The sequence below is a fragment of the Sciurus vulgaris genome, assembly GCF_902686455.1.
Source record: "Sciurus vulgaris genome assembly, chromosome: 16".
NCBI classification, from domain to species: domain Eukaryota; kingdom Metazoa; phylum Chordata; class Mammalia; order Rodentia; family Sciuridae; genus Sciurus; species Sciurus vulgaris.
In genome coordinates this window covers 26,428,552-26,455,853 of record NC_136477.1, presented here as the reverse complement: position 1 = coordinate 26,455,853, position 27,302 = coordinate 26,428,552, and the positions used below count along the sequence as shown (strand labels likewise).

At 46.0% G+C, this 27,302-nt stretch overlaps 3 protein-coding genes across 9 annotated transcripts in view; 2 read left to right on the top strand and 1 right to left on the bottom strand.

Moving 5' to 3' along the window:
- WDR48 (WD repeat domain 48) overlaps positions 1-14,709 on the top strand; it is a 41,995-nt gene extending 27,286 nt beyond the window's left edge. For 2 of the 4 annotated variants that reach the window (XM_079115612.1, XM_079115614.1), the window contains 9 exons: positions 3,957-4,064; positions 4,378-4,474; positions 4,898-4,993; positions 7,078-7,183; positions 8,116-8,203; positions 8,859-8,894; positions 10,472-10,548; positions 11,889-12,081; positions 12,713-14,709. In XM_079115612.1, the coding sequence (XP_078971738.1) occupies positions 3,957-4,064; positions 4,378-4,474; positions 4,898-4,993; positions 7,078-7,183; positions 8,116-8,203; positions 8,859-8,894; positions 10,472-10,548; positions 11,889-12,081; positions 12,713-12,808 (897 nt within the window). In that variant the 3' untranslated portion in view covers positions 12,809-14,709. The remainder of the gene's footprint in view (positions 1-3,956; positions 4,065-4,377; positions 4,475-4,897; positions 4,994-7,077; positions 7,184-8,115; positions 8,204-8,858; positions 8,895-10,471; positions 10,549-11,888; positions 12,082-12,712) is intronic. The other 2 variants (XM_079115613.1, XM_079115615.1) reach the window with 1 other exon arrangement.
- Positions 14,710-15,473: 764 nt separating this feature from the next.
- Positions 15,474-26,949, bottom strand: GORASP1 (golgi reassembly stacking protein 1). Of its 3 annotated transcripts, none has more exons than XM_079115624.1 (9): positions 26,818-26,949; positions 23,163-23,243; positions 22,474-22,677; positions 19,108-19,194; positions 18,841-18,971; positions 18,312-18,597; positions 17,486-17,636; positions 16,891-17,043; positions 15,474-16,648 (listed from the first exon to the last, which is right to left on the bottom strand). In XM_079115624.1, the coding sequence occupies exons 1-9, from the start codon at positions 26,878-26,880 to the stop codon at positions 16,380-16,382; spliced, it is 1,425 nt and encodes a 474-aa protein (XP_078971750.1). In that variant the 5' UTR covers positions 26,881-26,949; the 3' UTR covers positions 15,474-16,379. The 3 variants fall into 3 exon arrangements, with proteins under 3 accessions (XP_078971750.1, XP_078971751.1, XP_078971749.1); XM_079115625.1 differs by lacking the exon at positions 26,818-26,949 and adding an exon at positions 26,505-26,750; XM_079115623.1 differs by lacking the exon at positions 26,818-26,949 and adding an exon at positions 26,259-26,485.
- A 123-nt stretch (positions 26,950-27,072) lies between these two features.
- TTC21A (tetratricopeptide repeat domain 21A) overlaps positions 27,073-27,302 on the top strand; it is a 34,272-nt gene continuing 34,042 nt past the window's right edge. For both annotated transcript variants that reach the window (XM_079115611.1, XM_079115610.1), the window contains exon 1: positions 27,073-27,204. In XM_079115611.1, the coding sequence (XP_078971737.1) occupies positions 27,178-27,204 (27 nt within the window). In that variant the 5' untranslated portion in view covers positions 27,073-27,177. The remainder of the gene's footprint in view (positions 27,205-27,302) is intronic.

Here is a 27,302-nt window from a genome sequence, read left to right as displayed (position 1 = left end):
CTCTGGTATCCCTAGCCTCTGTCCACTAAATGCCAGCATTTCCACCCCCATCCAAGTTGTGACAGGCAAAATTGTCTCCAGATATTACCAAATGTTTGGAGAGAAAGAGGAAGAAGAATACAACACAACCTCAGGTTGACATCCACTGGGGTGCACAAAGTAGGTTTGACTCTTTCTTTGGATTTACAGCCTTCACTGTGCGTGTCAGTTGCAACTTTGGGTCACATTGGCCTCATCCTCTGGATAGCTCAAGTGCATTAAGTTGTTCACCCACATTCTAAATAGCACTGAAGATTTGGTAGACAAATTGAAATTGATTTCCTTTGAAAATTCTGCCAAGTGTCCCTTAGGGTTTTGTGTATATTTGTTCAACAAATATTTCCTGGATTGAGTGAGTACTGTGGCAAAGAACTATGTTTTAGCACCATAAATGATGGAAGAGTGGTAGAAGGGATTAGAGAAATGAAATGTGAAAACCTTAAAGAATAAACAAATCACACAAGAGCCTATGAACAAGGCAGTTACAGCTGGGTAAATCATGGTGGGGAAAGCACTTGAAAAGAGCTTAAAGGTATCCTGTAGATGGCTCATGGAGGTAGGGCATTTCGGGAAGGAGAGGGAATGACAGAGGTATTGAGTAGGAAAGACACATGCTTTATTTAGATCAAGGTAAACAATTTTGTTTATAAGGGAATGGTGGAGGTATAAGGATAAAACATGGCACTTAGGTCATTTCCCAAAGAGAAGTTGTAAGTTCCAGAGTTGACCTTTCTCTGGTACTCCCTAAAGAATCTTAGATAATTTTAGAGAAAGAAGATACCATGTTCATAATAGTAGTTGTGTATATAATGGGAAATTGGAAGCCAGAAGATGGTTGTCTTAAGCATGATGATTTTAGGATCCAGGGGAGGATACAGATTTTGGGTATATTGTAAAGGAAGAATTGAAAAGATCTAGTGTTTTAGCTAAGCTCCTTGTTAATAAGGATGGATGAGAGATTTACTTAACTTCATGATCTAAAGAATAAGATGAGCGGGTATCTTTGTGGGAAAAAGTAACTTGTCTCTGAGTAGAATCTTTGGCCTGACCACTGCTTTTCCTCTAGTGGGGCAACTATGTGGGAGGTCCATTGTGAAACAGTTGCTGGGTGAGCATGACTTCCGAGTAAGAGGCCTTAGTTACTTGACTGGAAAGTTTAATTGAGGCCAGCACCAAAGGTCTGATTTGTTTTTCTCTACCATAGAGAAACACTTTTCAGAAAGATAGAGATGCATATTTATTTCAAAGGGATCCCATGGTGATTAGGAGGACCCAATACATCTTTAAGGAAATCATCAGCAGAATTTCTTGACTCCTGCCTTTGATACCCCATATGTCTTATGCAGCCCAGCACCTAATTATCTCCCCAACATCCGAGAGAATCTGATCAGGCCGGCTGCTCTTTTGAGATTGACCCATCCATTTTCTGACTCTCTCGTTACCCACTCTTGGTCTTGTTAGCTGATGCTTAAGTAGGGTCTTCCTATCTGAATAGGAGAAAGTTTTACTTAGATGGGTATCTGAGCTAGCATGCACTGTGGTTGGCATTTCTGTGTACCTTATAGCGTCCTATGTCCAGATATTAGACCGTGGAGCTTTAATGTCAAGTGATTGGGTATAATAGGCATGCTATTAAACAGTGAAGAGAAATTAAGAGTGTTTAGGAGCAATAGAGCTGCCTTCTAATCTTGACTGTGCCAACTACTAGCCAAGTGATCTATAGACATAATGAACTCTAAACCTAGGTCTCCATTCCTAAAATGTGTAGGTACCTATTTCTTGATGATGTCAAGGAGATGTTGAGGAACTATTTATTTAGCACAGTGCCTTACATATACTAGTTTAGGAGACTGTTGTACTAATACAGGTGAAAGGTGGTATTTGTCTAAACTGGGGTGAAAATAAGGGGGATGGAAAGAAATGAGGCAGCATGAAGGAGAGGAACAAGCAAGGTGAGTCCAGATTGAACAGTTTGGTGGGTGAAAGTGATAGTTGGAATATAAGATGGAAAGTGGGTTGGAGAGAGAGTGACATACTGAGAGGGTGGATCTGAGTGAATATGGGGTATCTGGATGAGAGTGCCTGGTGGGCAGAAGCTGTACAATCTAAGGTATAGCTTAAAGAACTGAGCTGGATAAAACAGGTCAGCAGTTAGCAACGTGTAGATCACAGCTGCTGTCATAGGAAATGCAAGTTTCCAAAAGCCATGACTGGACTGAGAAGAGAGTGAACTCAGTCATCACTCTTGTCAGGGATGTTGGGAAAAGGAAGCCATGGAGGTGTGTGATAAAAAGGGATAAGAAAGCCAAGAGCCAATAGCAGCTATATTTCAGAAAGGAACTTGTAACCACAAGTGGCATCAGCCAGCTGAGGGTTTATTTAAGATATGGACACTAACATGCATGTTGATTTAACCAATAAAGAGGGTAGTCTTGGGGGAAGCCTACAGGCACAAACCAGATGGAATTGGTTTAGTAATAATTGGTAGGTAAAAAAAGGAGAATTTGAGTGGAGATAATCTGAAGAAATTTGACTTTGCAGCGAATGGGGGTACAGGAAGAGGCAGTAGTAGAGGACTAGGGATAAGAGGGCCAAGGGAACGTTTTGTTTGCTTAGGGTTTTGGGCGTTTGGGAATTTTTAAGATGGAACAATTAGAGTACGTTCCACTGCTTATGGAGAGAAGCCACTAGACACATGAGGAGGTTGATGATAGTACAAGGTCCCAAGAAGTAAGAGGTGAGGAAAACCAGAGCACACCCAGAATGGACGCAGCTTTCCTTGCACCAAGGAGAATGGTGCCAGAAGGCGAAGGCAGTTCTGTCAAGGCTTTCTTTTTTTTTTGAAAAGGAGTTGGAGGCATTTGCTTAGAGAAGTCGGGGAAGTGGTAGGGTCCAAGATGGGGTGACAGTAGAGATTTGACTGACTGCTGCGGAGAGCTGACTTTGGAAACAGAACAAAAATCCCAGGTAGTAATAATGGTCCAGTTGAGGTTGGCAACTGGATTTTAGTGGCAGTATAATCAGGGAATCGAGAGGCCAGCAAGTCATATGCATTTTCCATGGAGATGTGGATATTGCCAAGATGAAGGCAAGAACTTGAAACGGGCTGCAGAACGGCAAGCCAGGGCTCGGGTCTCCAGTGAATGAGACTGGCTGTGGTGGCTGCTAGGGGAGCAAGGAAAAGGTACACAGTTTACTACAACTAAATGACATGGGTATCAGAGAAATAGTGTTTTACACAAAGGTGGTGAAGTAAGGGTCTCTGTGTGGCCCTGGGGAGCCATGGAATGTGGAGAGTAAGTAGAGTCTCCCTTTGAGAAGACGACTGATGAAGTGGGACCCTCAGCAAGTTGCTGCTGAGTTGCAGATGGAGGGAACATTCCAACATGGTTCAGAATTGAAGTGAGCTGTAATTGGAAATGCCACTTGGTGGCAGAGGAAGTTAAGGGGATGCTTTTGGGGAGCATACCTATTTAAGAAATTAGAGAAGGAATAAGGAAGGGCTATAATGGTCAAGAAAGAAAATTCAAAATTATTGCCTTCATCAGCTATTTTCTGAAGGTTACTTTTAGTAACTTATTGGTTACTTGGATTTTTTCTCTTTACCCTCATTTGACATTGCTTCCAGATAAGTGGTGGTATATTACATCAGTGTCAGAAAAAATTAAATTACTGTTTCCCCCAAAAAAGAATATTTTCTGGGTTTTTAATAAAATCTTTAGTAGCAGCAGATAGTTATTTACAGGAAAATGCCTTAAGATTCTAAAATAACTGGCTACATTTTTTTCAAAATATATTTTGAAGTCTGTTTCATTTAGACAAATGTGAAAAAATTATAAAATTTCGAGTAGCAACATAAGAATCAAATCAATTCATCAATTAATATTAATCATTATACTTTCTTTTTTAATGTATAGGCATGTAAAGTTGAAGATCTGGGAAAAGTGGATTTTGAAGATGAAATTAAGAAAAGATTTAAAATGGTGTATGTGCCAAATTGGTTCTCAGTAGACTTAAAAACAGGGGTAAGTTAGTGATGGATCTTTGTGTAATTTAAGACAGTTGGAGATTTCCAGATAACTCATAATTATTCTTTGTTCAGAGTTATGTGTTTTTAAATGTGAGAAAAGAGTTCCTTATATGAATACAAATTGCAGTTTAAATGTCTTTGGTATCTCAGTAAACTAAACTGTAGTCGCACTGAAGCACAAACACATTTTGGTTCTTGAATCTATGGCTTACCACTTTAGCCAACTAGTACAAATAAATAAAGGTTTAGAGACTTATTTGAAGAATATATTCAAGTGGAATGCCATGAACAGTTTTTTCTTTTGACAGATGCTGACTATTACTTTGGATGAGAGTGATTGTTTTGCTGCTTGGGTTTCTGCAAAAGATGCTGGTTTCAGCAGCCCTGATGGTTCAGATCCAAAATGTGAGTTAAGTGCCTTTCCCTCTCTTTCTCCTTCCATAGGAGAAAGCGCATCTGTGTTGGTTTTTGCTATCTATTTGTCTGTGTACAGAGTCCCTATGTTTCATCAATTATGTCATTGGTCAGCATTCTAAGAATATGGCATTTGGAAATAGATGCTTAATGTATATAAATACAGTTTTAGTGGCTTAAGAATGGCAACTTAGAATAGCCATGTAAAATATCTATTTGCCTTGTATCATCATTACTCTTAACATTTTAAGATAAAATTTTAACAGGTTTGACAAATCTCTTAAGTCTCAATTTAAACATCATGGGGATGGTTTAAGAATTTAACATCAGAATATTTTTATTTCTTCTATTTCTAGGTTATAACTAATTAATTCTCTTTTCTATTATTTTTCTTTTTAACTAACTTTTTTGCAGTGAACTTGGGAGGACTTTTACTCCAGGCACTCCTAGAATATTGGCCTAGAACACATGTGAATCCAATGGATGAAGAAGAAAATGAAGTAAACCATGGTTAGTGTCTTTATATTCAGAATATTGATTAAGAGTTTCACAGGACCAAAGGTACTTAAACTATTTGCTAAAACGTGACATAGTAAATATTTATGGTATGTTCAATTAATTGTCTCCCCTTCTGCATCTCAAGGTGGGAGTGTCCATCCAATCTTAGCTGAGACTGAGATTACAAGAGAGCAGACCACCGTGTGGTGTGGCTTTTAGTGAGTGAAACTGCTCAAGATAGGTAAAAGTACAATACCCTTTATACATGCAGGTAACCTTTGCCTTAAAACTAGGTACCCACCTTAGCAGTCTTATTCCACAAATATTCCTCACAGTGTATGTGACCTGAATTTACCACCCAGACTAGCTAATTAACTATACCAGAAAGCCAGGGTTGTCTTTGCTCAGTCATACTTCACATGGGCCTGAAATGTTGGTATTACCTAGCCTGAGATCTACCTGATTCTGACTCAACTCACTTTCTAATTCAGAAGTAGCAAGGTAAGTGAGTGTGTGTGAAGAATTGATGTCACTAAGAACACTCAAAAGGCAATGGCAATCACTTTTTGTGGGCAGCAGAGGAGAACATATTTTGAATGTATGCATTTGGCTCAGTTTGATTAAAGGAAGGGGGAAGAAAGAACTTAGAATTTCACATGTCATATGTAACCCGCAGCTGGTTGAGGAGTCCTTGAGTTCCAGCTCCTCAGGTTGACTCTGCTGATGCTTCTCACCAACCACCAGGAGTGGGCAACAAAGGCAATGGCGAGTACCACCTTATAGGGACTTCATTCTGGCTGACAGATTGAGCCATAGTGATTTGAGCAATTTAAATTTCTCAGAATGATGACATGCTTCATTCCTCTCTGAAAACCAGTGTGCAGGTGTCCCTTTCAGAGAGTTCACTGACCCCATCCATGGAGGCTTTTCTCTTCCATTGCTTGGCCCACTTCACTCCCTGTCATAACTGTACTATGAACTGGAAGGTAGACAGACTAGTAGAAGATCTTTCTGTAGAGGGTCAAGAAAGCTAGGTTCTGGTTTGAGCTCTATCACTTGTCAACTATGCAGCTCTGAGCAGGTTATTTCCAGTTAGGGTGATCTCAGAGGCTCAAATAAACAGTAAGAATCAAGCAATCAAAAAACAGCACTTCTTGGATCCAGGCTGGGGTGGGGCAGTAAGGAAGAAATCATCAAAACAGCCCACATCATTCTTAGGATCAGGCTGTCGGGGTAAAGGCAGGGCAAAGGCTGCCCACCTCCTCTCCCAGAGCTTTGGGCCCTGCATGCCCCACCTGTCTGGTATCTCCTGTGACACCTGCACCCAGTCAGTGGACACTCTGGCATGATTTGGAATATGCTTTGTGAGCAGCCTGAGTATTCAGAGGCCCTGAGCAAGGTGCAGGGGCTTAACATAGATAAACAGGCATGGGGGACCCTCTCCTGCTAGGGCTGATGTCCTGGTAGGACAGAGAGCCACTTACATAGAGCATTCTGAGGTCAGAGAGAAGCTCCAGAAGTGCTGCAGTATTGCAGAGGGTTAGCTCACTTCCAGTTTATTCAGAGATATCCATGAAAGAGGTGGCATTTAAGTCAAAAGAGTACAAAGAAAACAGAAGTCTATAGAGAACAATAGAAGTGAAATTACTGGACTCGGGCATTTTGTCACTGATACTTCTGTCACTAGCTAGGGCTGCCACTGAACCTAATTTTTTTTCCCAAAGAAATTTTACTGAGGTTGGTTTTCTACCAAAAACCAAGAAGCCAAATACAGGTCATTTATAAACAGAAGACCTAGACTTCCTTGTGGCTGAAGTAGCTGATTATGTTCAAAATAGAATATCAAACATTGATCTCTTCTTTTATGGAAATCCTCCAGAGTGGTCATTTCTCATGAGGTACACCACAAATTGCTGTGTTTCTTATTTTCAGGAATTTAACTTTTGTTTTTGACTTTTATTTCTAATTCTGACTGACTTTTAAGACTTTTGACTTTAAAAATCTTACCATGCTTGAAACCTGTGGAAGTAAGATATTTAGAGTCTGTGTTTCTAGCTTTAACTCCGGATCCTGACACTATCTGCATGTTTTCCTAGTCAATGGGGAGCAGGAGAACCGAGTGCAGAAGGGAAATGGATATTTTCAAGTACCACCACACACACCTGTGATCTTCGGTGAAGCTGGAGGCCGCACGCTATTCAGGTATGGATAAAGAAGGACCAGAGACCTTGCCTGGGAGAGTGTCCCTTTTGCTAAGAAGTATTGGCTCAGATGGATATTAGAAGTTATTTATTACTAACTTCTGTGAATGTCAGGAATTTGGAAGTTTTTTCATCTTCATAAGATAGTTGACCATCTGATGCTGGCAGACCACATTCTGTCTGAGGGAACCTCTCTGGGATGAGGTCGATACCCTGCCTCCAGGCAGCATCTGTGGTGGTTTCTGCAGGAGACTCTTAGTACTTGTTCTTCCTTTGCCAATATGATTGCCAGGGTCAGGGAACCGATAGCATTCACCAGAAGTCCTTGCCCATAGGAGATCATCAGAGTAGGCCAGGCAAGGTGACCTGGGCTACTCCAGAACTGATGTGACCAGCACTGACCTGACCTCGGATGCTAGTCAGCTCTTCGTGAGACCCTGCAGAGAAGGGCTTGTCCCTCCAGGTTGCCAGCAGGACTGTGATGGACCCAAGCAGAGAAGTTCACTAGTGTCCTCTGGGTTCCAGAAGTAAGAATGCTGATCTTACCCTTGAGCCTAGCATTCTGTCCCTTTAGTTTGCCTTCCTAAAAATGATCACCAAAATATCCTGGCCCCTGTTGCCTATGAAGACCTATGGCACTGGCAGGGGGCCCTTTCCTGGTTGCTGTGCTTACACCCAGTTGTCTTATTAAACCCCAAGGACTTAAAGAAGCAGCTGTGCTGTGTGCCTGGCCTCAGACGCTAAGGGCCTGAGTGTTCAAGCCAGTTCCCAGGTTCACCTGAGCCATGTGCTGACTGTGCTTCATTTCCTCAGCTGTCAAGTAGGGGTTGCCCTCAGTGAGACCTAAGCAGGTTCCTCCCTCTAATGTTTATTGATATTGATTTTGTCATCTGCGCTTATTGTGTTACTCACTACCTGACGGGTTATGTTTAGGCTGCTTTGCCGAGATTCCGGGGGTGAGACTGAGTCGATGCTTCTCAATGAGACAGTGCCACAATGGGTAATTGACATCACTGTGGATGTAAGTGTCCTTCACTCCCATTTTGCCCTTTTATTTTTTCCAACTCATGAAAATAAGAACTGCTTTAGATAATATGATCTTAAACTTAATAAAAGTTAGACTGCCGGGTAGAATCCCATCTGCTTCCCTACAGTTCCAAAGTTGCAGAAGTATTGATAATTATTTATTTATTTCTATCCTTATTGGATTTTAGTTATAACAATATATGCTTGTTTAACAAAATATTAAGTGAATGAAGTGAAATGCCCATCTCTTCTCCCCTCACTCATCATCCATTCACTCCCTACCTTCCTCCCAAAGGTAACAACTGTTAATAGATGAATGTAGAGCTTTCAGTACTTTTTTTCTTTGCATACACAAGTATATATTATTTGTGTGCATATATGTGTGTATAGTTCATTTTATTTTGCACAAAATCTCTTTAAAAACTGTTCTGCAACTTTTTTTCACTTAAAAGTATATCATGAACATATTTTCATGTCTGTACTTATGGATCATTCCCTTTTGATGACTGCATAGTATTCCATTGTGTAAATGTACCGTGACTTACTTAATCAGTCCCGATTAATGGACATTTGGGTTGTTTCCAATGTTTTCTATTACAAACAGTGCTGCAGTGAACATCCTTGTACATATATCTTTGTGTACTTTTTAGGATAAATTCCTAGAAGTGGAATTGCTGGATCAAAGGGTATGCACATTTTAAATTTTGATAGATATTGCCAAATTGCCCTCCACAAGGCAGGCTTTACCAGTTGACACACTCACGAACAGTGTATGAACATCCATTTCTCCACACCCATACCAACACTGGATACTTTTAAGCTTTGCTATAAGATAGGCATATGTCTCACTTTTTCAATGCAGATTTTTTTTTTTTAAATTTCATAGTGAGGTTAAGCATCTTTTCATATTGGCCATTTGTATTTCTTCTGTGAACTGGCTGTATTCTCACTCATTTTTTTGTTGAATTGTTTGTCTTTCTTATTGATAAGTACAAGTTCTTTATATTGAATATTAACCCTTTTGACTATTCTTTATGTCTCTCAGTTAAACTTTCACTTTATTCTTGGTGTCTTTTGCTGGGTGAAAAGTTCTAATTTTTATATAATCAAATCATTCCTTTATGTACTGAGTTTTATGTCTTATTTAGGTATTTCCCACTCCAGAGGAGCAAAAATTGTTCTCCTGTATTCTCTTTTAATACCTTTATGATAATTTTCTTATGTATAGATCTTTAATCTATTGGAATTTATTCTTGTTTGGTGCATAGTAAGAACTCTTTTTACAAAGGTGTAGCCAGTGTGCCTGCACAATTTATTGAATAATCTGTCCTTTTTCTACTAATTTGAAATGCTATCTTTACTGTGCACTAAATTTCCATATACACTTGGGTCTGTTTCTGAGACTATCTTATGTACTATTAACCTGTTTTGTACATTGCTAAGCCATATGAAAAGGGATTTAATCTCTAGAATGTTTAGAAATTTGCTTTGTCCCAGATACACCTCAAGAACTTAAAGCCAGTGTGACCCTGACGGCTGCTCTGTGGTCTTCTCTGTGTCCGAGCTGTCCCTACACTACTCCTTCCTTTGGGTGTAAAACTAAGCTGGAATGCATTACTGACTGTAGGCCTGTGGCTCATACCTGAGAGGACACATCCAAACACTATGACATGGAAGCTCGGAGGGGATTCATACCCCAAGAAAAGATGGCCAGATGGTTTTGTCCTTCATTTGGCATGAGGTTTATTTCACGGTAGACGCCCAGGTTGTTGGCCATGTTTCCACTGTTTCTCAGACCTCGCCGTGTCAGAGGCGAAGGCAGTGGGAGGGCCTTGCCGCCCTTTCATGGATGCTGGCCCACCTGCGGACATCTGGCTTGGCTCAGAGGTAACTGTTGTGGGGTTTTATTGAGACACTTTTAATGTAGAGTTAAGATTTTCGTTTATAGGCCTTAAAAAATTAAAGTTTGTTTCCCTTTAATACCTTGTACTATTATTTAAGAAGAGCCACACTACAAGTTCATATTGCCACTAATATTCCACATAATTTGTCTTCACATATCTTTTATTATAAAACTAAATATCATATTTTTTCTGATAAATTTTCTGTAAGGCTGACTTAGCTTAATAATTTATTATAAGTTATATAGAAAGTCACTCTTAATTGTAAAATAATTATTTGTGAATCATGTTTTCCTGTTGACAGCATTTTAGTTTATCAGCTAATGGAAACTATTATACCTTTTTAACTTTTAATATTTCAGAAAAATATGCCCAAATTCAACAAAATTCCTTTCTACCTCCAACCTCATGCATCATCAGGAGCAAAAACCTTAAAAAAGTAAGTAAATGTAGGGCCGTGTGGTTCCTTGATCATTAGATCAGTTGATGGAGAGAATGCTTTTTCCTGGTGATTGCTTTATAAGAGGAAGCAAGTGCGAGGTCTGAGGCTGGTTTTATGATGCTGATGGATTTTGTCTTGCCAAAATTCAGTTAGGTACCCAACCTGTGTATACTAACTGCTGTCATAGCTACAAAAGGAATAATGAGAGTGGGGAAAGAAAAGAGTTTTCAACCGGAGGCTTCTTTATGAACTTGGGATTTGAGCTGAACATACAGGAGTGGGTAGAACTTCAAACAGTGCAGGACACAGCTCAATCAGCCCTGTGGAGCAGGAGCATGCTCAAGATTTTGAAAATTGGTATGAGGAGGACTCATTGCCTACAGCACAGGCTGGAGGGGCAGCAGGGAGTTCTAGGAGGTAAGTTACAAAGGCAGTGAGAGATTTCATCAGCAGCGGATCTAATGCCAAGCCACAGATGCATGCAGTGACCAAACACCAGAAATTTCTGAGAAAACTTGAGATGTGACTTAGAGGGAAGCTCAAAGCAAGGTGACCCAGGAGAAGAATTTTAGTCATCTAGAAAATGGAATGCTGAACTTGAACACTATGTATAGTCTAGGAAGTAAAATGAACTAGGTTGCTAAAAACGGTTAACAGAGATTTTGAAACTTCCACTGAGGATAGAATAATGAGTATCCAGTGACCCATCAGACAGCTTCAGTAATTATCAATATCTGGCTAAAAAATCTTGCTCCATCTATACTTCTACCTACCTTTCCACCCACCTCCCTGAAGTTCCAGGTGGCTTTTAGAGTTTAAGCCTTAACTACTCAGTTTAATGCCTATTGGCTGATGTCAAAGATACAAAAGTATGTTTGGGGATGGGGGCACTGAGGAGTCTGGTTTGGGACATCCAACTGGAGATGCCCAGTCTGTAGGCTTGTGTTCTCGAGGTGGGCATTATCTCCCTCAGGTGCTAGTTGAAGGTGTGGCAGTGGAGGGAAAACTGAGCCCCAAAAGTGCTGGGCCTGCATTCCTTTCTGAGTCTTTAATTTGCCCATGCTTTGGGAGAGAATTTAAGGGAATAAAACCCAAAAGGTTGTTCTGCATGTTAAGTTTCAAGAACATGTGCTTACTCAGTCTCATTTAGCTACACATAATGTGTACCTTTGGGACCCTATAGAAAATCTTTTGACAATTCTAAAACTGGACTAAGGCAATGACAAAAAAAATACTGATTTATGTTTCTGTGGTATGTTTTAACAAAGGAAAACAGTGTGGAAGAGATAATATCTTGTGGTTTTTCCTGATGTCACAATATTCCATTACCTTTACAGAGATAGACTGTCTGCTAGTGATATGCTCCAAGTCCGGAAAGTAATGGAACATGTTTATGAGAAAATTATCAACTTGGATAATGAGTCTCAAACCACTAGTTCTTCTAATAATGAAAAACCAGGAGAACAGGAAAAAGAAGAGGATATTGCTGTGTTGGCAGAGGAGAAAATTGAACTTTTATGCCAGGACCAGGTAAGTATTGAGGACCACAGCCCCATTTTTTTCTAGTGCTGATGCTCAGAAAGTTACATAATTGTGCTGTGACTTTAGTCCCCAGATCTCTTGTTTTGGGGGCGTTCTGCCTTCAGAGAATCTCTGAGGAACCCTGGTCTTCCCCGCCTATCTGTGTGTCCCTTTCAGAGGGGTTCTTCAGCCCTTCCTAAAGCTCCTGTTTACCTCGGGGTGGTTTTCAGTATAGGGACACAGATTTAAAGACACACGTAGACAAATGTGAATGTGCGAGTAGCTTTTTTTCTGACAAGCAAAAAACAAGGTTGTCTTGATTCGCAGAGCAGCATCTGTTGTGTTTAAGATGTGCTGAGGCAGTGGGTGGAGAAATGATGGGACGGTTTTAAATCGAGATACACTGCAGGTGCTTCCTCAGGGGAAGGGCTGAGAGGTGTCCTGGCAGAGCCACAAAAGATACACATCTCACGGTGCCCAGTTTCCCGGCTGCATGCATGAGAGCGGTACTAGCAAGCGAGGCCACCAGGCATGGGGAAGGAGTGAACAAGCTGTGCCCTCAGGTAGTGAGTCTCAGTTATGGATGAAGGTTTTAGATGTTAGAGACTGTGAAGTTTTTAATATATTCTTTGCTATTCAGGTTTTGGATCCAAATATGGACCTTCGAACAGTGAAACACTTCATATGGAAAAGTGGTGGTGACCTCACCCTCCATTACCGTCAGAAGTCCACGTGAAGGGTGGGCTAACGCTCCTGGGTATTCATTTACTACCTTCCTCTATGGCCCCAAGAGTAGTCCTAGGAAGCCCACTGATCCCCAACGGGAGCAAGACTTCTAATGGCCGATTTGGTATGGACCGAGATTATCTTTCAATTGAAGTGACTAATTGAGATGTAATATAGAAACCAGTCTCCACGTGTAGATTAAGCTGCCCCCAGGGAAGCAGAGTGCGAGAGCAGAAGAGCCCCAGGCAGACTCTGTCCTGAGAACTGATGACAGGCCAGTGCAGACTTCGCTTCCTCATTTTCTTTCAAGGGACCTTACCTTTTGTGTGTTAGCACTTGTTAGAGAACATCAGTAGGGCCACATCTGTCACTGTGTTTCAATTTCAAACCCACAAGCTCTGGAACTTTTCCAAGAGTACATTCCATTCATGCAGTACCTATGAAGGCTTTTTCCAAGTTTGTCTAAAAAGAAAATCTATCGTTTTCACCATTTAAAAGTTATTTTTAATGGAAATTTGCTGTTGCACAATTCGAGAGCCAGCCCACTTCATAATAAATGATTGACGTTGGGCTCATTTTTAATATTGCATCTCAGATATGTTTGTGTAGGTAGATCTGTTGCAATTCCAGGTGCTGGATTACAGCACTAGGACTTCTGGGCCTAGTTAATGCAGCCGAGCTTAGTTGCTGCACCCCTGACACCCTGGCTGTGCGGCAGCCCCTGGGAGGCGCGACTGTTCACACCTTCCTTCAGCGTCTAGTTTTATTCATGGGCCAAGCAGCTGAGACCACAGCTTCCTGCTCTGGGTGAACAGCTTGACACCATCAAAATAAGACCGTGATGAAATTTTAATTTCATTCAAATGCTACCTAAAATTTATGGTGTCACAGTAAAGGGATATCATAGTGAGTTGGTTTGATATTCATATCTGGAAAGTATACATATTTGTTTTTCCAAAGTTTTATATGCAGGTTTTGTTGTACCTGTATCCAGATCTTCTTTTCACTGTTCTTTCTAACAATCTAAAGCTTTCATAGAATCATTTGAATCTTGTACAGAATATAACTTATTGGGGATAAACACTTCAACTTTTGGCAGAAAACACTTTGGATTCTTCCCAAGGTCATTTGTATTCAGCATAGATCAGTGGTCCACCCCCATAAAACTACATAAGATGAGCCTCCTTGTACGAAGCCAGAAGCACAAGTGCCTTCAGAGGGCAATTTATTCCAGTCCAGTTGCCTCCCCAGCTTGTGTGTGGCCTGTCCCCACAGTAGCAGGGACTGGGGAGGAGGGTGGGAAGGTTTTTTCTTTTCTACATCTTCACAGGTTCAGTTGGGGGCAGATTATGGACCAAGGTCCATACCTTACAATTTGAGATATTCTGATCCGCACAACTGCAGAGACAGGGTTCCCTCACTGCTGGTCAGCTAACTCTGGAAAGTGTACCTCTTGCACCTTGAGGAAGTGAGCAGAGACACGGCCACATTTCCAAGGAGCTGAGGTGGTCTTTATCCTTTCCTCAGAGCAACCGGCTTCTTTTTTTTTAAAATCCTTTCTATCTGTTGGATACAACAGTGCGCTTTTGGTGCACATTTTTTAGCAATAGTTGTGAACTAATGGCAAAAAAAGAAAAAAAAAAAATCATTTACCAGCCTTCAGTTGTGTTTGCACGAGGGGCCTTTGTGCTAACAGACTGGGTTTTGCTGGGTCATTTTGCCCCATGTGCTGAGCCTTGGGTGGCTGTGTTCCCTCCCTGTTGTAGATCTGACCCCCAGCATGGTTATATTATTTTCTTTCCCCTCCAGTTACACCAGTAATACAGTTTCCAGAAAATTTGAGTCTGCAATGCCAAAAGGGTAAAAATCTGTATTTCACAGTTGTATAGAATAAAGGCTTTAGTTAAAATATTTCAAAGTGTAGTACATATTTATTTTTTTCACTTGTCATTTCCTTCTTAGCAGATTACAGAGAAACTTCTGGCTTCATATTCACCCTGGAAATAATTAGCATTGATACCATTTTATCCCCCAGTTTATAGGGGAAGAGAAAGGAAAAGGGAGGAGGAGCCGTAACCTTCCAGTGAGGGCAACTGTGGTCAGACTGCCAGGCTACAGAACTAAGGGAAGCTGGCCCCAGGACAGTCCTGTGGTGGTTCTGTTCTACTTCCTGCATTCCTACAGACTGACACTGGGCTCCCAGACAATCCAGGGCACAATGCCTCACTGTTCTGCAGACTTATCAGCAGCTCTGGTAGGCTTGACAAAGGTTGGCTTTAAATATAGTCACAGTGCTTGAAACTTAATGTTTGCTAATTTGGGGCCCTAGTTCCTCCATAGTTTGGTCTCTGCCCCCCAGTCCTTGTCCTGTAGGCCTGACAGAACTGAATTTCCTGTACTCACCATCCTACACATATTATACAAATGGAGCTGTAACAGTGAACCTATCAACTAGGTGGAGGCTAGAAGACAAGGCCAGAGGCAGCTTTCACGATAATTATCAAGGACACAACAGTGTGGGAAGTGAGGGACTTGGGTCAAAGCAGCAGAGGATTTCAACTGATGGAGTCATCCCCTTCTGCAGGAGCTCAGCAGGGTAGACCGACCGACTGCCTTAGCCTCCAAAGGCACCTGGGGGTGGGAGAACACTGTTCCCACATACAACAGAAAAGGACATCTAGTGAGGTGGACTGAGGGTTTGCATAGGACGGTGAGCTTAATTTGCAACTTTTATTCATTACTGGGACTAGGTGCTTTGTCTATTCAGAGATCACTGTGTAAGCTGGGGAGCCTATAGGAGTTGCCACTGGGATACTAGATGTGTGGCATGTAGGCCCTGGGGAAGAACAAATGTGGTGCAAGCATAGCTGGGTCTCTGCGAAGGGCCTCGAGTTTTCAAACCCCACCACCCCCAGGAGAGGCGAGCATACTGCCTTTCTCCTCCAGCAGTGCCTAAGCCAAATGCTGTACTGTAGCACAAGGATGAGGGCACATAAAGGAGTCATCAGTGATGGAGACTGGGCGGGTAGAGCCCTGGGCTTAGGTCCCTTCCTGTGCAGATGGGCTGGCTGGGCTGTGCAGGAAGGATCATGGCAAGCCCTACAAAGCATCAGGCAACACCTGACACAGCTCCTTCCTCCCTCACCCTGGATCATGTCCAGACCCTGCTGCCTCCTGGGCAGCCCCAATGACCAGAAAAGACTGGTCCTGAGGGCACATGGTCTTCTCCCACTATCAACTCAGCCTTCATTTCCCACCAAAGCAGCAAAGAATCCCTCCTTTCCTATCCCAGCTCCTGCAGAACATTAAGCTGTGGTGCTGCCCCCAGCCCTCTACCACCTCAAAAGGATTTGCTTGAAAGCCTCCAAGCTAGGACCATCAGACAAGAGTAAATGCTGCAAGGTCATCTCCTGGAGACCCCAAGGAGGCTCTGAGAAGAAATAAAGCTCCCTGCCAACAGAGGCCCTGGCACATCACCTGGAGCTACAACCAAGGAAGTAGAACATACAGGGCTAGGGTCAGACATGGAGCTTGGTTGCTTGCCCACATCTGGACCTCATGAAATGTCACTAGAGACCTTATCACAGCTCTGGTTGTAATTCTGGGGTAGAGATCTGAGCCTGGCTGGCTGGGCCCTCAGCCTCTGCCCTGCAGTCTGGGCTCTCTGTGATTGCAGGCTCCTCCTCAGCCTGAGCTTCCAGCAGCTCAGCAGATAGCCCATCTTCTGGCGAGGCTGCAGAGGTGAGGCTGTCAGGAAGAGTCAGCTGAGGCAGGTGGTCTGGCTGGGCCTGGACACCCGGACTATCCAGGAAGGAGACTTCAAACTCTGACCCAGACCATGTGGCCTCACCTGAAACACAAGGGTGGGGCTGAGGAGGAGCCGGAACCTAGCACCATGGTACTGGGTACCGTGATGCCCAATCCCTCACCTCCTTAGGCTTTGATGGGGGATAGGAGATCACGTATATGAGCTCCTGTGTGGCTGTATTCCACCCAATGGGCAGCCTCTAACTGACCCAACTGAGGAATTTAGGGCAGACTCCCAGCAACCTGGGGTCCTTCCCAGAGGCTTCAGAAGGGGAAGTCAATTACCACCCCGCTCATGAGAACTGCTGCTGGAGCCAACATCCTCTGGTCCTGAGTTCGAGATGGCTGTGGAGGGCAGTGCTGTAGAGGAGGGCAGGCTGGGCCACACGCTGGCATTGCTACTGTCTAGGAGGGAAATGCCTGACACGTCCAGGAAACCTGAGGAGGGAAGACAGTTCTTTGCCAGCACAAAACCCTGACTGCTGGCAAACCAATACCCTGGGTTCACCCTGCCCTGTGCCTGGGACATCTATCTCTGGCCTAGCCTGTGAGACTATAACATCCTCATTTCCTGGTGATGTCATCCAACCAACTCCAAGGAGGTTTCCCACGGCATTTTTCTGAGGAAAAGGGCCTAGGGCTGGGCATCATGGGGGCAGCTCAGACCCTGCCCCATCTCCAGTCTGCTCTGTGACCTGAAGTAGGCCATCTCTCTTCTCTGAACTAGACTCCCCACCCACGCAACGGATTAGATGGCGTGGCACATGTGAGGTATGGTCAGCAGGCCCTAAGGAATGTTTTGGCACTACTGTGAGCCTCAGCCCACTTCAGCACCAGGGGCTGCAGTTTCCTCAGCCTCCTCTCTGGGCCTGCCCAGTACCTGGATCCATGACTCGCTGCACTGGAGGTGGAGGCTGAAGAGGAATCTCCATGGAATGCGGAAGTCCCCCAAAGTCTGGAGCACTGTGGCTGGGACTTTCAGGCCTGGGGAGCTGTCCGTCCATGAGGGAGCCAGGTACCTGTAACAGGGCCTAGGGGCACCAGGGAAGAAGGAATAGGAAGGGGACCATCAAGAGAGTGACTTGAGGTGGATTTCACAGTCCAGCCTAGGTGGGAAGCAAATGGCTTTGGTAATCTGCTCTTTCCTCTACAAGTGATGTGAGGTCAGGTCAAAGGGCCATATCCACACAGAGGGGGCATTCTACCCATGCCCTTGAGCCCCAGGTATCTACTTGGTTCCAACATATTTCCCCTGCCCTCGGTGACCAGAAGGGAGGGCCTTCTTTGAATAGAGGTATAACTGGAAAACATCCCAGTACGCCCCTGGTACAAACCTCCGTGCCCAAAGTGTCCTCAACCCACTCATCAACCACAAAAGCAGGGCCAGCACTGCCATCAGGTGCCCAGCATGCCACAGCCTCCTGAGGCACAGAGCAAGGCTCTGCCCATCTCTAAGTCCCAGTTTCCCACCCATGAATGTAGATAACAACCAGTGGCTCACCTGAAGGGACAGGAGGGCCAAAAGTGATTTGATTATCCCAGACAGGGCACAGAGTCCCAGAAGTATGTGGGTCTTCCAAAGGCACAAGGGTCTCACAAGAATGAGGTTGCTAGGGCACCCCAAGGGTAGCTTCCAGAGTGTTTTTCTGGGGCTGGCAGGCCCCTCTGCCCATATAAACTCCCCTCTTGCCTCGGCTGACACATACCTCCATGTAGTCACTCTGCCTGGAACCCATCTCCAGGCCAGAAGAGTCCTGGGGGGTGGGTCCAGGTGGCGGGGCACCAGGTAGTGAGGCATCAGGTGGCAGGGCACCAGGCAGTGGGGCGCCAGATGGAGGGGTGCCAGGCAGTGGGGCACCAGGTGATGGGGTGCCAGGCAGCGGGGTGCCAGGTGATGGGGTGCCAGGTGTTGGGGCAACAGGTGGCGTCTTGTGGCTGGAGGGCTGGGTGGGGATCCGGTGTAGATACCCGTAGCCGATACCACATCCCAGACTGCCAAATACCAGAAACAGTCAACTCAGGGGGTTATCCACAGTCACAGTCCTCCCTACCTTTACCACCCCCTCCTATGACCAGCAATTAAGGAGCTGGAAAGGGCACTCCGAGGCTAGTAGTCAGCCTTGGAGTTCCTGGGCCCAGTGCCCAGTACTCCTCCTCCAGGGAACTCTGGAAGTCCATGCCTACTAGGCAGGCCCCACCCACCTAGCCCTGCAGCCCTCTGACCCCAGGAAGTACCTGCCCTCTCCACCCCAGGCTGCATTGGGAGTTACAGTCACCTCCCGACAGGAGTCAGACTCGGAGTTATAAACCATCAGCTTCAAGGGCTTCCCCTCGTGGGACTCGATGAGAGAAAAGAAGTCTTCAGACTATGAGAAACACACAGCAGCTGAGGCCTGTTCCTGGCACTGGTCGGGAAGCCTCGCAATGATGCTTCTTATGAACACCACCCATCTCTCCACACCCCATCCATCGCTTGGGAGGGGCAGGCCATGGGCTCCTCACCTCCTGGAGAATCTGGTCTGAGCCAACCACATAGTCTGTGTAGGGGCGCAGGCCAGCAAGGGCAGCAGGTGAAGAGGGTTCCACATCCTGGAGAAAGAATCACAAACCAGCAGCCTTGCCACTGAGCTGAGAGAAGAGGCAGGAGGTAGTACCTCTTCAGGTAGTGAGTAGGACACTTGTCCTCTGTTGTCAAGCAGGACTGCAAGCCCAGACTCCCTCACCTCATCCCAAGTCCCCCAGGCCTACAGCCTGCCCAGCAGAGGGCAGCACCATGGCATGATTCAGCACTTGGCTCTGGAATCTGACCCTGGGCTCAACTCCTGGCTCCAACTGCTAGCTGTGTGACCAGAAAGGAATTACGGAACCACTCTCAGCCTCAGTTTCCCCACAATTCAGAATAGGTTTCATAGGGATGCTTAGAAGATTAAAGAAATACATATAAAAGAGAATCACAGACTTTAGGACAGCAGTCCCTGTTTCTCCCTTACTAGCAAAGCAATAAATCATCTTTTTTCTTTTGTTCAAAACTGTGTCCTCATTATTAGATTGGCATCTGGAATAAGGACTGAGATTTTGGCAATAAATTTGGCACCCTAGATGGGACCTGAGAGCAGCCCTTGCTCCAACTTTCTTGATCAGGCTTCACCTTCAAGTGACTCCCAAATCCATGAAAAGAATACAAGATGACTGGTGAAACTGTCTTGCCTGGTGTTTAAACTCAAAAACATGATGAACGATGCAAAAAAGTGAAAGGGCCAAGGAAAAAGCAGCCAGTATTTTGGCTTTTCAATCTAAAGTCATCCAGGATTCAAAGAATGACAGGACCCCTCTCTGGGCCCTGCACCTCTGGAGCCCCAGGTTGCTCTGCTGTGCAAGGGCTGAAGAACCCTAGGGAGGACTGGCTCCTGAACACCCAGAAATGCTTCCAGTCTTCAGTAGCCTGATGCATGAGAGGTATATGACAATGAGCTTCCAGTGTCCAGCAGGTGTCTCAAGATGGAACTTGCCCCACCTAAAGGTGGGAGCGTCCACTTCTGGGATAATCCAAGATGGCCACACTGGCTTACATGAACTGTTGACATTCAGAGATGTGGCCATTGATTTCACTGAAGATGAGTGGAAATGCCTTCAGCCAGATCAACAAAACTTATACAGAAATGTGATGTTAGAGAATTACAGAAACTTGGTCTTCCTGGAAAAGTGATACTGAGAGTAATGGAGTGATATAAAATATTGTGGCCTACACATATAAGAAGACACAGATGAGAAGCCCGAAGTTCAAGGAAGAAGCCAAACTTCAAAATGTTGATGCAGACGTTTCTTAGCAGAAAAGGTTTTTCAGAAGCTTAGATTTATTTCTCCTGTAATCATTGAATATGTACTGCCCTATGTTTATCATGTTTTCAAATTCTTTAAAATCTTCTGTTTGTCTACAGTGATGTCCAAGTTCATTTAAATTTTCCACCCAAACTGTCCTTTGCTACTGAATGTTAGCATGCTCTAAAAGATTTTCTGTTATTTGTGATCTCCAGGTGATAATGTGCATTTTTGGAGAATTCAAGGTCAAGCCATTTTAATAAATTAATATCCTAAAGCAGTTTAATATTATTCATATATTTATTCATTAAATTCATTTACCTGTGCTTTTTATAAATAAATACTTGTTATGGATTTTCTCTGAAATGAAAGTCAAGCTTCACAATAAATGTTCTTTTGTGGTATGTAGTGATAGTTGCAAACTGTAGTTATATGAAAGCATTTGTAAATAATATATCTATGGTTGGTTAAATTTTCCTTTCCTTTATTCTTTCATTTTATAGACTATATTTCATGTTGTAGAAGATGTTTCCTCACTTCAGATAACAGTGTTTTATTTTTGTCTATATTTTATGGATATATAACAATTCCCATTACTTCATTAGGACATTGTTGAAATTAAGATACGCATGATTCTTGTTTCTATTGACAATAAAATTTTATATGCTTTTACTTGTTTGTATCAATAGTATACCTCTTTAAATGAATTTTATATTTTATCCAGATTGTTTTCTTTCCTGTATATGTACATAGTAATGTAATTTTTTTATGTGAATGTAATAGGGATAGAATCCAGGGGTGCTCTAATAATGGGCTACATCCCCAGCCCCTTTCCATTTATATTTGGAGAGAGGTTCTCACAAAGTTTTTGAGGACGGCATTAAAATTATTACCTCCCTGCCTCAGAATTACAATAGTAATTCTGGATTATATGCATGCCCTTTGTATATATATTCATGATTTTTTTCCTTATTTATAGGATAAGTACCATAGCATTTTAAAGGTACCTTTCAAACATTTTACAATTCTTTTTACTTTTACATGTTGTTTGTAAATTTAATTGTGATCAAAACCAAAAACAATACTTGCTCTTTCACCCTATCAAATTGTCACATAATATATCTGTAGAATGCTTACATCTCAAAAATCAATAAATATATTTCCATGTTAAAAAAAAAAAGAAAAGAAAAGAAATACATGTGAAGAAAGAAAACCACACCTTGGCCAGAGTAAGTGCCAAATGCATTGCTGTGCCTGCTGAGGCACGCGAGAGCCCTGGCTGAGGGCTGGCGCTGAGGGCAATGAGCGAACCTGGTACGAGGATTGCGCTCTCCCTTGGAAAGCTCTACCACTCACTCCCAGCCTCCCAGTCATCCTGAGAAATGCAAAGACATCTGTACCATCAGGCACATTTTTATTCGTGGGTAAACCTCTGTGGGCAGGCTGCAAAGACAGGCTGAAAAACCTGGCTAGTCTCCCCCAAGCAGCCAGGGAGCTATGGAGGAGGCGAGAACACAAGTGAGCCAGCTTCTAGCTCGGGCACCTTCCTTCCACCACACCACAGGACTGTGTACTTGAGAACCTGGACACCAGATGAGCACAGGTGTCCGGTGCACAGTAGCTACAATCTGACAGCTCAGCCACTGAGGCGTGCTTATGTATCAATTAGCTATATAACAATAAACCAGAAAAATCACTATAAATCTAATCTATCTTGAGAGACAGACTCGCAATAGCGACAGCACTCTGGCAGTACAACCACCATGCCAGTAGATGGTATCCCCACCTTTCAAAATAAGACACTAAGATGCAGAAGGTAAGAAAGTGCCCAAAGTCACAAGGCCAGCAGGAAGCAGGGTCCGCAGTTCAGGTGGTAACGAGCTGCCCTCTCAGGAACTGGAACACCAGGAGATCCCACACTAAGTCCCCGAATAAACCACTGCTGCTGGCCTCTGGCCCATGCCCCGCCCATTCGATCCTGGCCATCCAGCCCCTGTGTGCCTACCCCACCCGTCCCACCTCCTCCCAAGCACCCCACCCTGTACTTACCAGCACGTGCCACACGTGCTCACTGGCCCTGCGGAAGCTGCAGAAGCGCACGCTGGCGCCCAGCAGGCCCTGTCCGCCCCACATGTTGCTGGGCACCACCTCCACCTCGCGCACCTTCATGGTCTTCATGTTGAACACCTCCAGCTTCACGGGTTTTTCTACATTGGCCTTCAACAACGCCTTCAGCGTGTCATTCTCCTTGTTCTGCAGGGGCAGCAGGGCTGACAACACGGCCCCAGGCCCCACCCCCCCAGCCCCAGGTCAGGCCCCTTGGGCAGGTCAGGGCCTAAGATGGCACAAGGGCCTTGACGGCCAGCAGCCCGGGCAGGGTCAGGTGCCGGATGAGCAGGAGCAATGACTAGGCCCGGGCTTCACAGGCCAGGCTCAGGCCTGTAGCCACTGCGACGCCACCACCCAGCACTCCCAACCCTTCTCCCTCAGCCTGCCAGAAAACACAGCAAAGCAAGCACAAAGCCTCCCGGGTCCAGAACACCCCATACTGTGCTTGGCCAGACACCCCACACCCTCAGACCCAAGGGGGAGGCTCCTGAGGCCTTGTAGCCACCTCCAAGAGTCCCTCTGTCCCCAATGACCCTGGAAAAACAACAGAAGCAGAGGTAGACTGGGCCTCCTGTGGGACAGAGGGACGCAAGCACGCAAACAAAGCAGAGGTAGGGTGGGGACCTCACCAGCCGCGAGTGCCCAATGGTGATGATGAAGTCAAAGTAAGGCTCCAGGCCTGCCTGCTGGGCCGGTGAGTTCTCCTGCACCTGTCCCACGACAGAGGCCAGTCACTGCACCAACCCCGAGTTCAAGAAGCCCCCACCCAGAGCTGACGAAACAGCTCCTTCTGGAGAGCGTTCGCCTAGCATGCGGAAGGACCGCGGTCCGAATCCCTGGCCCCTCAAATGAGGAAAAAAAAAAAAAAAAAAGAAGCCCCCAGTGGTTCCCAGAACCACTGCCTCTCCTGGTATATCACTACCCCAGTGCCCTTGAGAGCACACGTGCTTGGCATTGTCCAGGTCCACCTCTTCCCCTTTCTCTACCTTCCTGGCTGCAAGCTTTCCTCTTACGAAAATGGGTCTGTTCCTGATCATCATCCACAGATGCTTCCAGGGACACCTCACATGGAGACAGGCTGGCCCAGGCCTATGGCAAATGCTGCCCCTGAGGGCTGGGCTGGGACTGGCGGCAAAGCCAGAGGGGGTTATTAGAAAAGTTTAGACATGGACAAAGGACCCCGATGTCCTAGGAAAGCAGGCAGGAAAAATACAACGAGGGCTGTGCCCAGAAACGGGGAGTAGGAAAGGCAGCCTGTGGCTCAATCCAGCAAGTGACTGAGAGCCACTGAAGAACACTGGGAAGGAGAGCAGACCACAAGGGCAGGACTGGGCTTGACGAGCCTCCCCAGCAGCCTCACAGTACAGCCATGCAGGAAACCTCCTCCCTGAGCCATTCCCAATCCCAGGATGCTCCCTAGTCTTCTCTGGACTCCCCAGCTCAATATGTTCCCAAAAGTACAGCCAGGCCTTACAGAGCCATGCTAACACAACATGGCCTTTGTCCCCAGGTCCTGAACTCTGAAGGGAGGCCTTTGACTGTGGACACTTGATGATCTCTAGGGTTGGGTGACAGCCAGGCCTCTGTGTCCTAGGACTCTTGTAGTCTCAGGCTCTTGAGGTCTTCTGCTGCCCACCAACCCCTCCAGTCTTGGATTCCCTAAGTCGAAAGGGGGTCCCAGACAGTCTGCTCAGAATAAAGTGCTGAGCCTCTGGGTTAAATCCAGTTTGCCGCTGGTATCAGTTCTCCCTACTTTCCACCTCCAGAAGTGTCACAACTTCCAACATGGACCCAGCAACCTTAGTTGGCCCAGCCCAGAGGGCAATCTGCTCATAGACCCTGCTTCAGGAAAGCTGAACTCTGCCCTCTATCCCTTCAGGAGCTTTTGAAAACCAAAGGACAGGGCTACTTTGGAGGGTGCGCCTCCCTGAGCAGGATGACTTGCAAAACACTCCACCTCCCCTCAGGAAAGGCCATGCTACCCTCCTCAGCACTGTGATAGCCGCCCTCATCATTAATGAGGTCTGACATTCAGCACCCCAGTTCCCAGGGTTGGTGCTCCCCTAGCCCACCCTCCCTGTGGGCCTGCCCTCTGCCTGCTAAACTCCATTTCCCTCACCATAGGCCTTGTCATTGTTCATTGGGTCCACAGCTGAAATCATCTATACTGCTACCCACTGCACCCCCTTCCTGAAAAATCCACTGCCCCTCCAACCAGCTCTCCCTGAAGACTCCCAGCACACCCCCCCTCATGTAGCCCCACAATGTGTGCCGCTTTTCATAACACCCCGTCCTATTCTTCCCCACCAGGGAAACCTCATGGAATGAACAGTGATGGCAGCCTACATACTCACCCAGCCCCAGCTGGCAGGGAGGGTACCACCTCACCTGCTTTATCATTCAACCATTTAACTAACTCCAGGTTAAAATGAGAAAAAGGGCTCAGTCCCTAGGAAATCCAACCCAGAGTCCTCCCCTAACCACTGGCCTCTAACAGCTATTTCCCTGTGAATCCTTCCCTACTATAGGCTTGCTGAGGGCAGGGACATTACCAACACGCCTGGCACATGGTGAGAATACCAGTATTTATAGAATATTGCACACTTGTTCAAGTTTTAAAAATATAAGCAGATCGTGTTACCTCTCCAATTAAAACCTACCAAAGGTCTCACATTTCAGAACAAAATCCTGAATCTTCCGGACCGCATGCAAGGTCCTACACAGCCTGGCCTCCTCCTGACACTGGTCATTTTCCAAAAATACTGGCTTTACCTCCATGCACTTCCTCAGACACAGAAGCACAACCCACCTCAGGGCCTCTGCACTGCTGGGACTTCTGACTGAAATACTCTCTCCTCAATATCTATACTGTCTACTCTTTACTTCTCACTGAGACATTTGTCCAAGTATCACTTGAGTGGTCTTTCCTGACCACTCTATAAAAATGGCACCAACCCATCTCTCTTTAGCCTCTCATAACCTGCTTTATTTTCTCACTAGCAATTATTACCACCTACCATATATTTTTCCTACGGTCTTCCTTCCCTCCAAACTGGTATTCAAATGTAAGTGCCACAAGAATGGATAGGGATGCTGTCTATTCTGGTCACAGCTTTACCTCTGCTGCCACAGAGTAGGTGCTCAAAAGCATACTTATGTAGAGGATGACCTCCGATCCTTTGACCGCTTCCTCCTGTCCCTCTGTACTCCTACCATCAAACCATGGCTTCCTTCCTTGCCCACATCCTGAATTCCTCTATCTTCCATCAAACCTGTTCCAAGACTGTCCTGGCTGGATGAAGTCCACTGTCTGCCTGTGTGCTAGGAAAGCCATCCTCAAGCACAAATCCTGTCAATGCTGGGTACTCAAAACCAGCCTGGCTTTCCTGTTAGAAAAGCCCTCCCAAGTGGCACCTGGTAACAGAGCCTCCCTTCAAAGCAGAGACCACTCAACAGCCAGGCACCAAATGGCAAACTTGCCTGTCTATACCCATCTCTTCATCCATCCTTTACAAAAGGGTAAGTGTGCAGGGGGTAAGAACCGGGGACAAAGACCTTCCTGCCCGTCTCACCTCCATTAGAGCTCAATCCTAAATCCCCATCTAGCCAGGTACCCCGCTCCATCTTCACTGTCCTGCAGCTGGCTCCTCCAGACTTCCTGGCAGGGGCACCTAAAGACCATTTTCAGTCCCGGCCTCCCCGGCCTCCCCTCAGGGTTTCACCACGTGGGCGCTGGCCTCAAGCTGCAAACGCTCTCCGAGGCTTATGTGGCATTCTCCTGGCCTCCTGAGCCCCATTTCCCTGGCTAGTTAACACTGGTCCTCGCTCCCTTGTAGCCCTCTCGACAATGAGACGGGCGGCAGGCGGGCCGGGCCTGCAAGATCGGCGCAGGGGACCAGTCGGTCCTTGAAGCTGCTGGATCTCCCTGGGTCAGCACAGAGCACCGCACACACAGGTCATCACCAATGTACCCTGAGTGCATCAGAGAGTCCTGCTTGGAGCCGGCGCGTTCTTCACCCGGAAGAATGCCACTCCGGGTAGCACCACACGGAACGCCCCCACTTCCTGCACAGTTGGCATTTGGGGCGGGCGCCGAGCCCCACGGCGGCAGCAGAGGGGCCGGAGCTCGGAGTCCGGCGATGCCACTTTGCTCAGGAAGCTCGCATCCCACAGCTGCAACACCCGGGCCGGGACCTCGCGTCACCAGCCGGCAGGTGACCAAACGCGCGGACGCGTCGCAACCGACGCACCTCCAAGATCACCAGCGCCCCGGGGCCGACTCACCCCATGCAAGTGGAAGCCCTCGGCGCCGCCCGCAGGCTGCTGGGCGCTGGCGCCCAGGCCCATGACGGCGGCTCCGTGCGACCCCGGCGTCCAGGACCAACACCGACCCTCGGGAAGCCCGGGTGCCCCTACCCGGATTCGCTCCCTCGGAGCTCGACTACCAGAGTCTTGTCACGTGGTGCGCCGTGCTCCGCCCACTCCCTACGCCGCCGCTCTTAGCAACCGGCGGGCTGCCGGGTTGCCAAGGACGCTCGCGCCTTAAACTTGGCAGCCGCAAGAGGCGTGCCCAGGACCCTGACCCTGGAATCCGGCTCCGCACCGCCCTGCCAGGGCCGGACTCGGTGCCGCGAGTGGCCGGAGATGAGCAGCAATGATTCTTCTCTCATGGTGCGTGGCCGGGCTGCTGCCCGACAGCTCCTGCCCGGTGACCCGCCCTGCTACTCGCGGCCCACGTCTTCAGCCGCCCTTCTCGGTCCCTCTTAGGG

Coding starts and splice junctions, on each gene's coding strand:
- GORASP1 (XM_079115623.1), bottom strand. CDS start 26,330: ATGGGGCTCAGGAGGCCAGGAGAATGCCACATAAGCCTCGGAGAGCGT. Junction 22,678..23,162: donor CCATTGGGCACTCGCGGCTG/GTGAGGTCCCCA, acceptor CTGCCCCTGCAG/AACAAGGAGAATGACACGCT. Junction 17,044..17,485: donor GCAGCGAGTCATGGATCCAG/GTACTGGGCAGG, acceptor TTCCCTCCTCAG/GTTTCCTGGACGTGTCAGGC.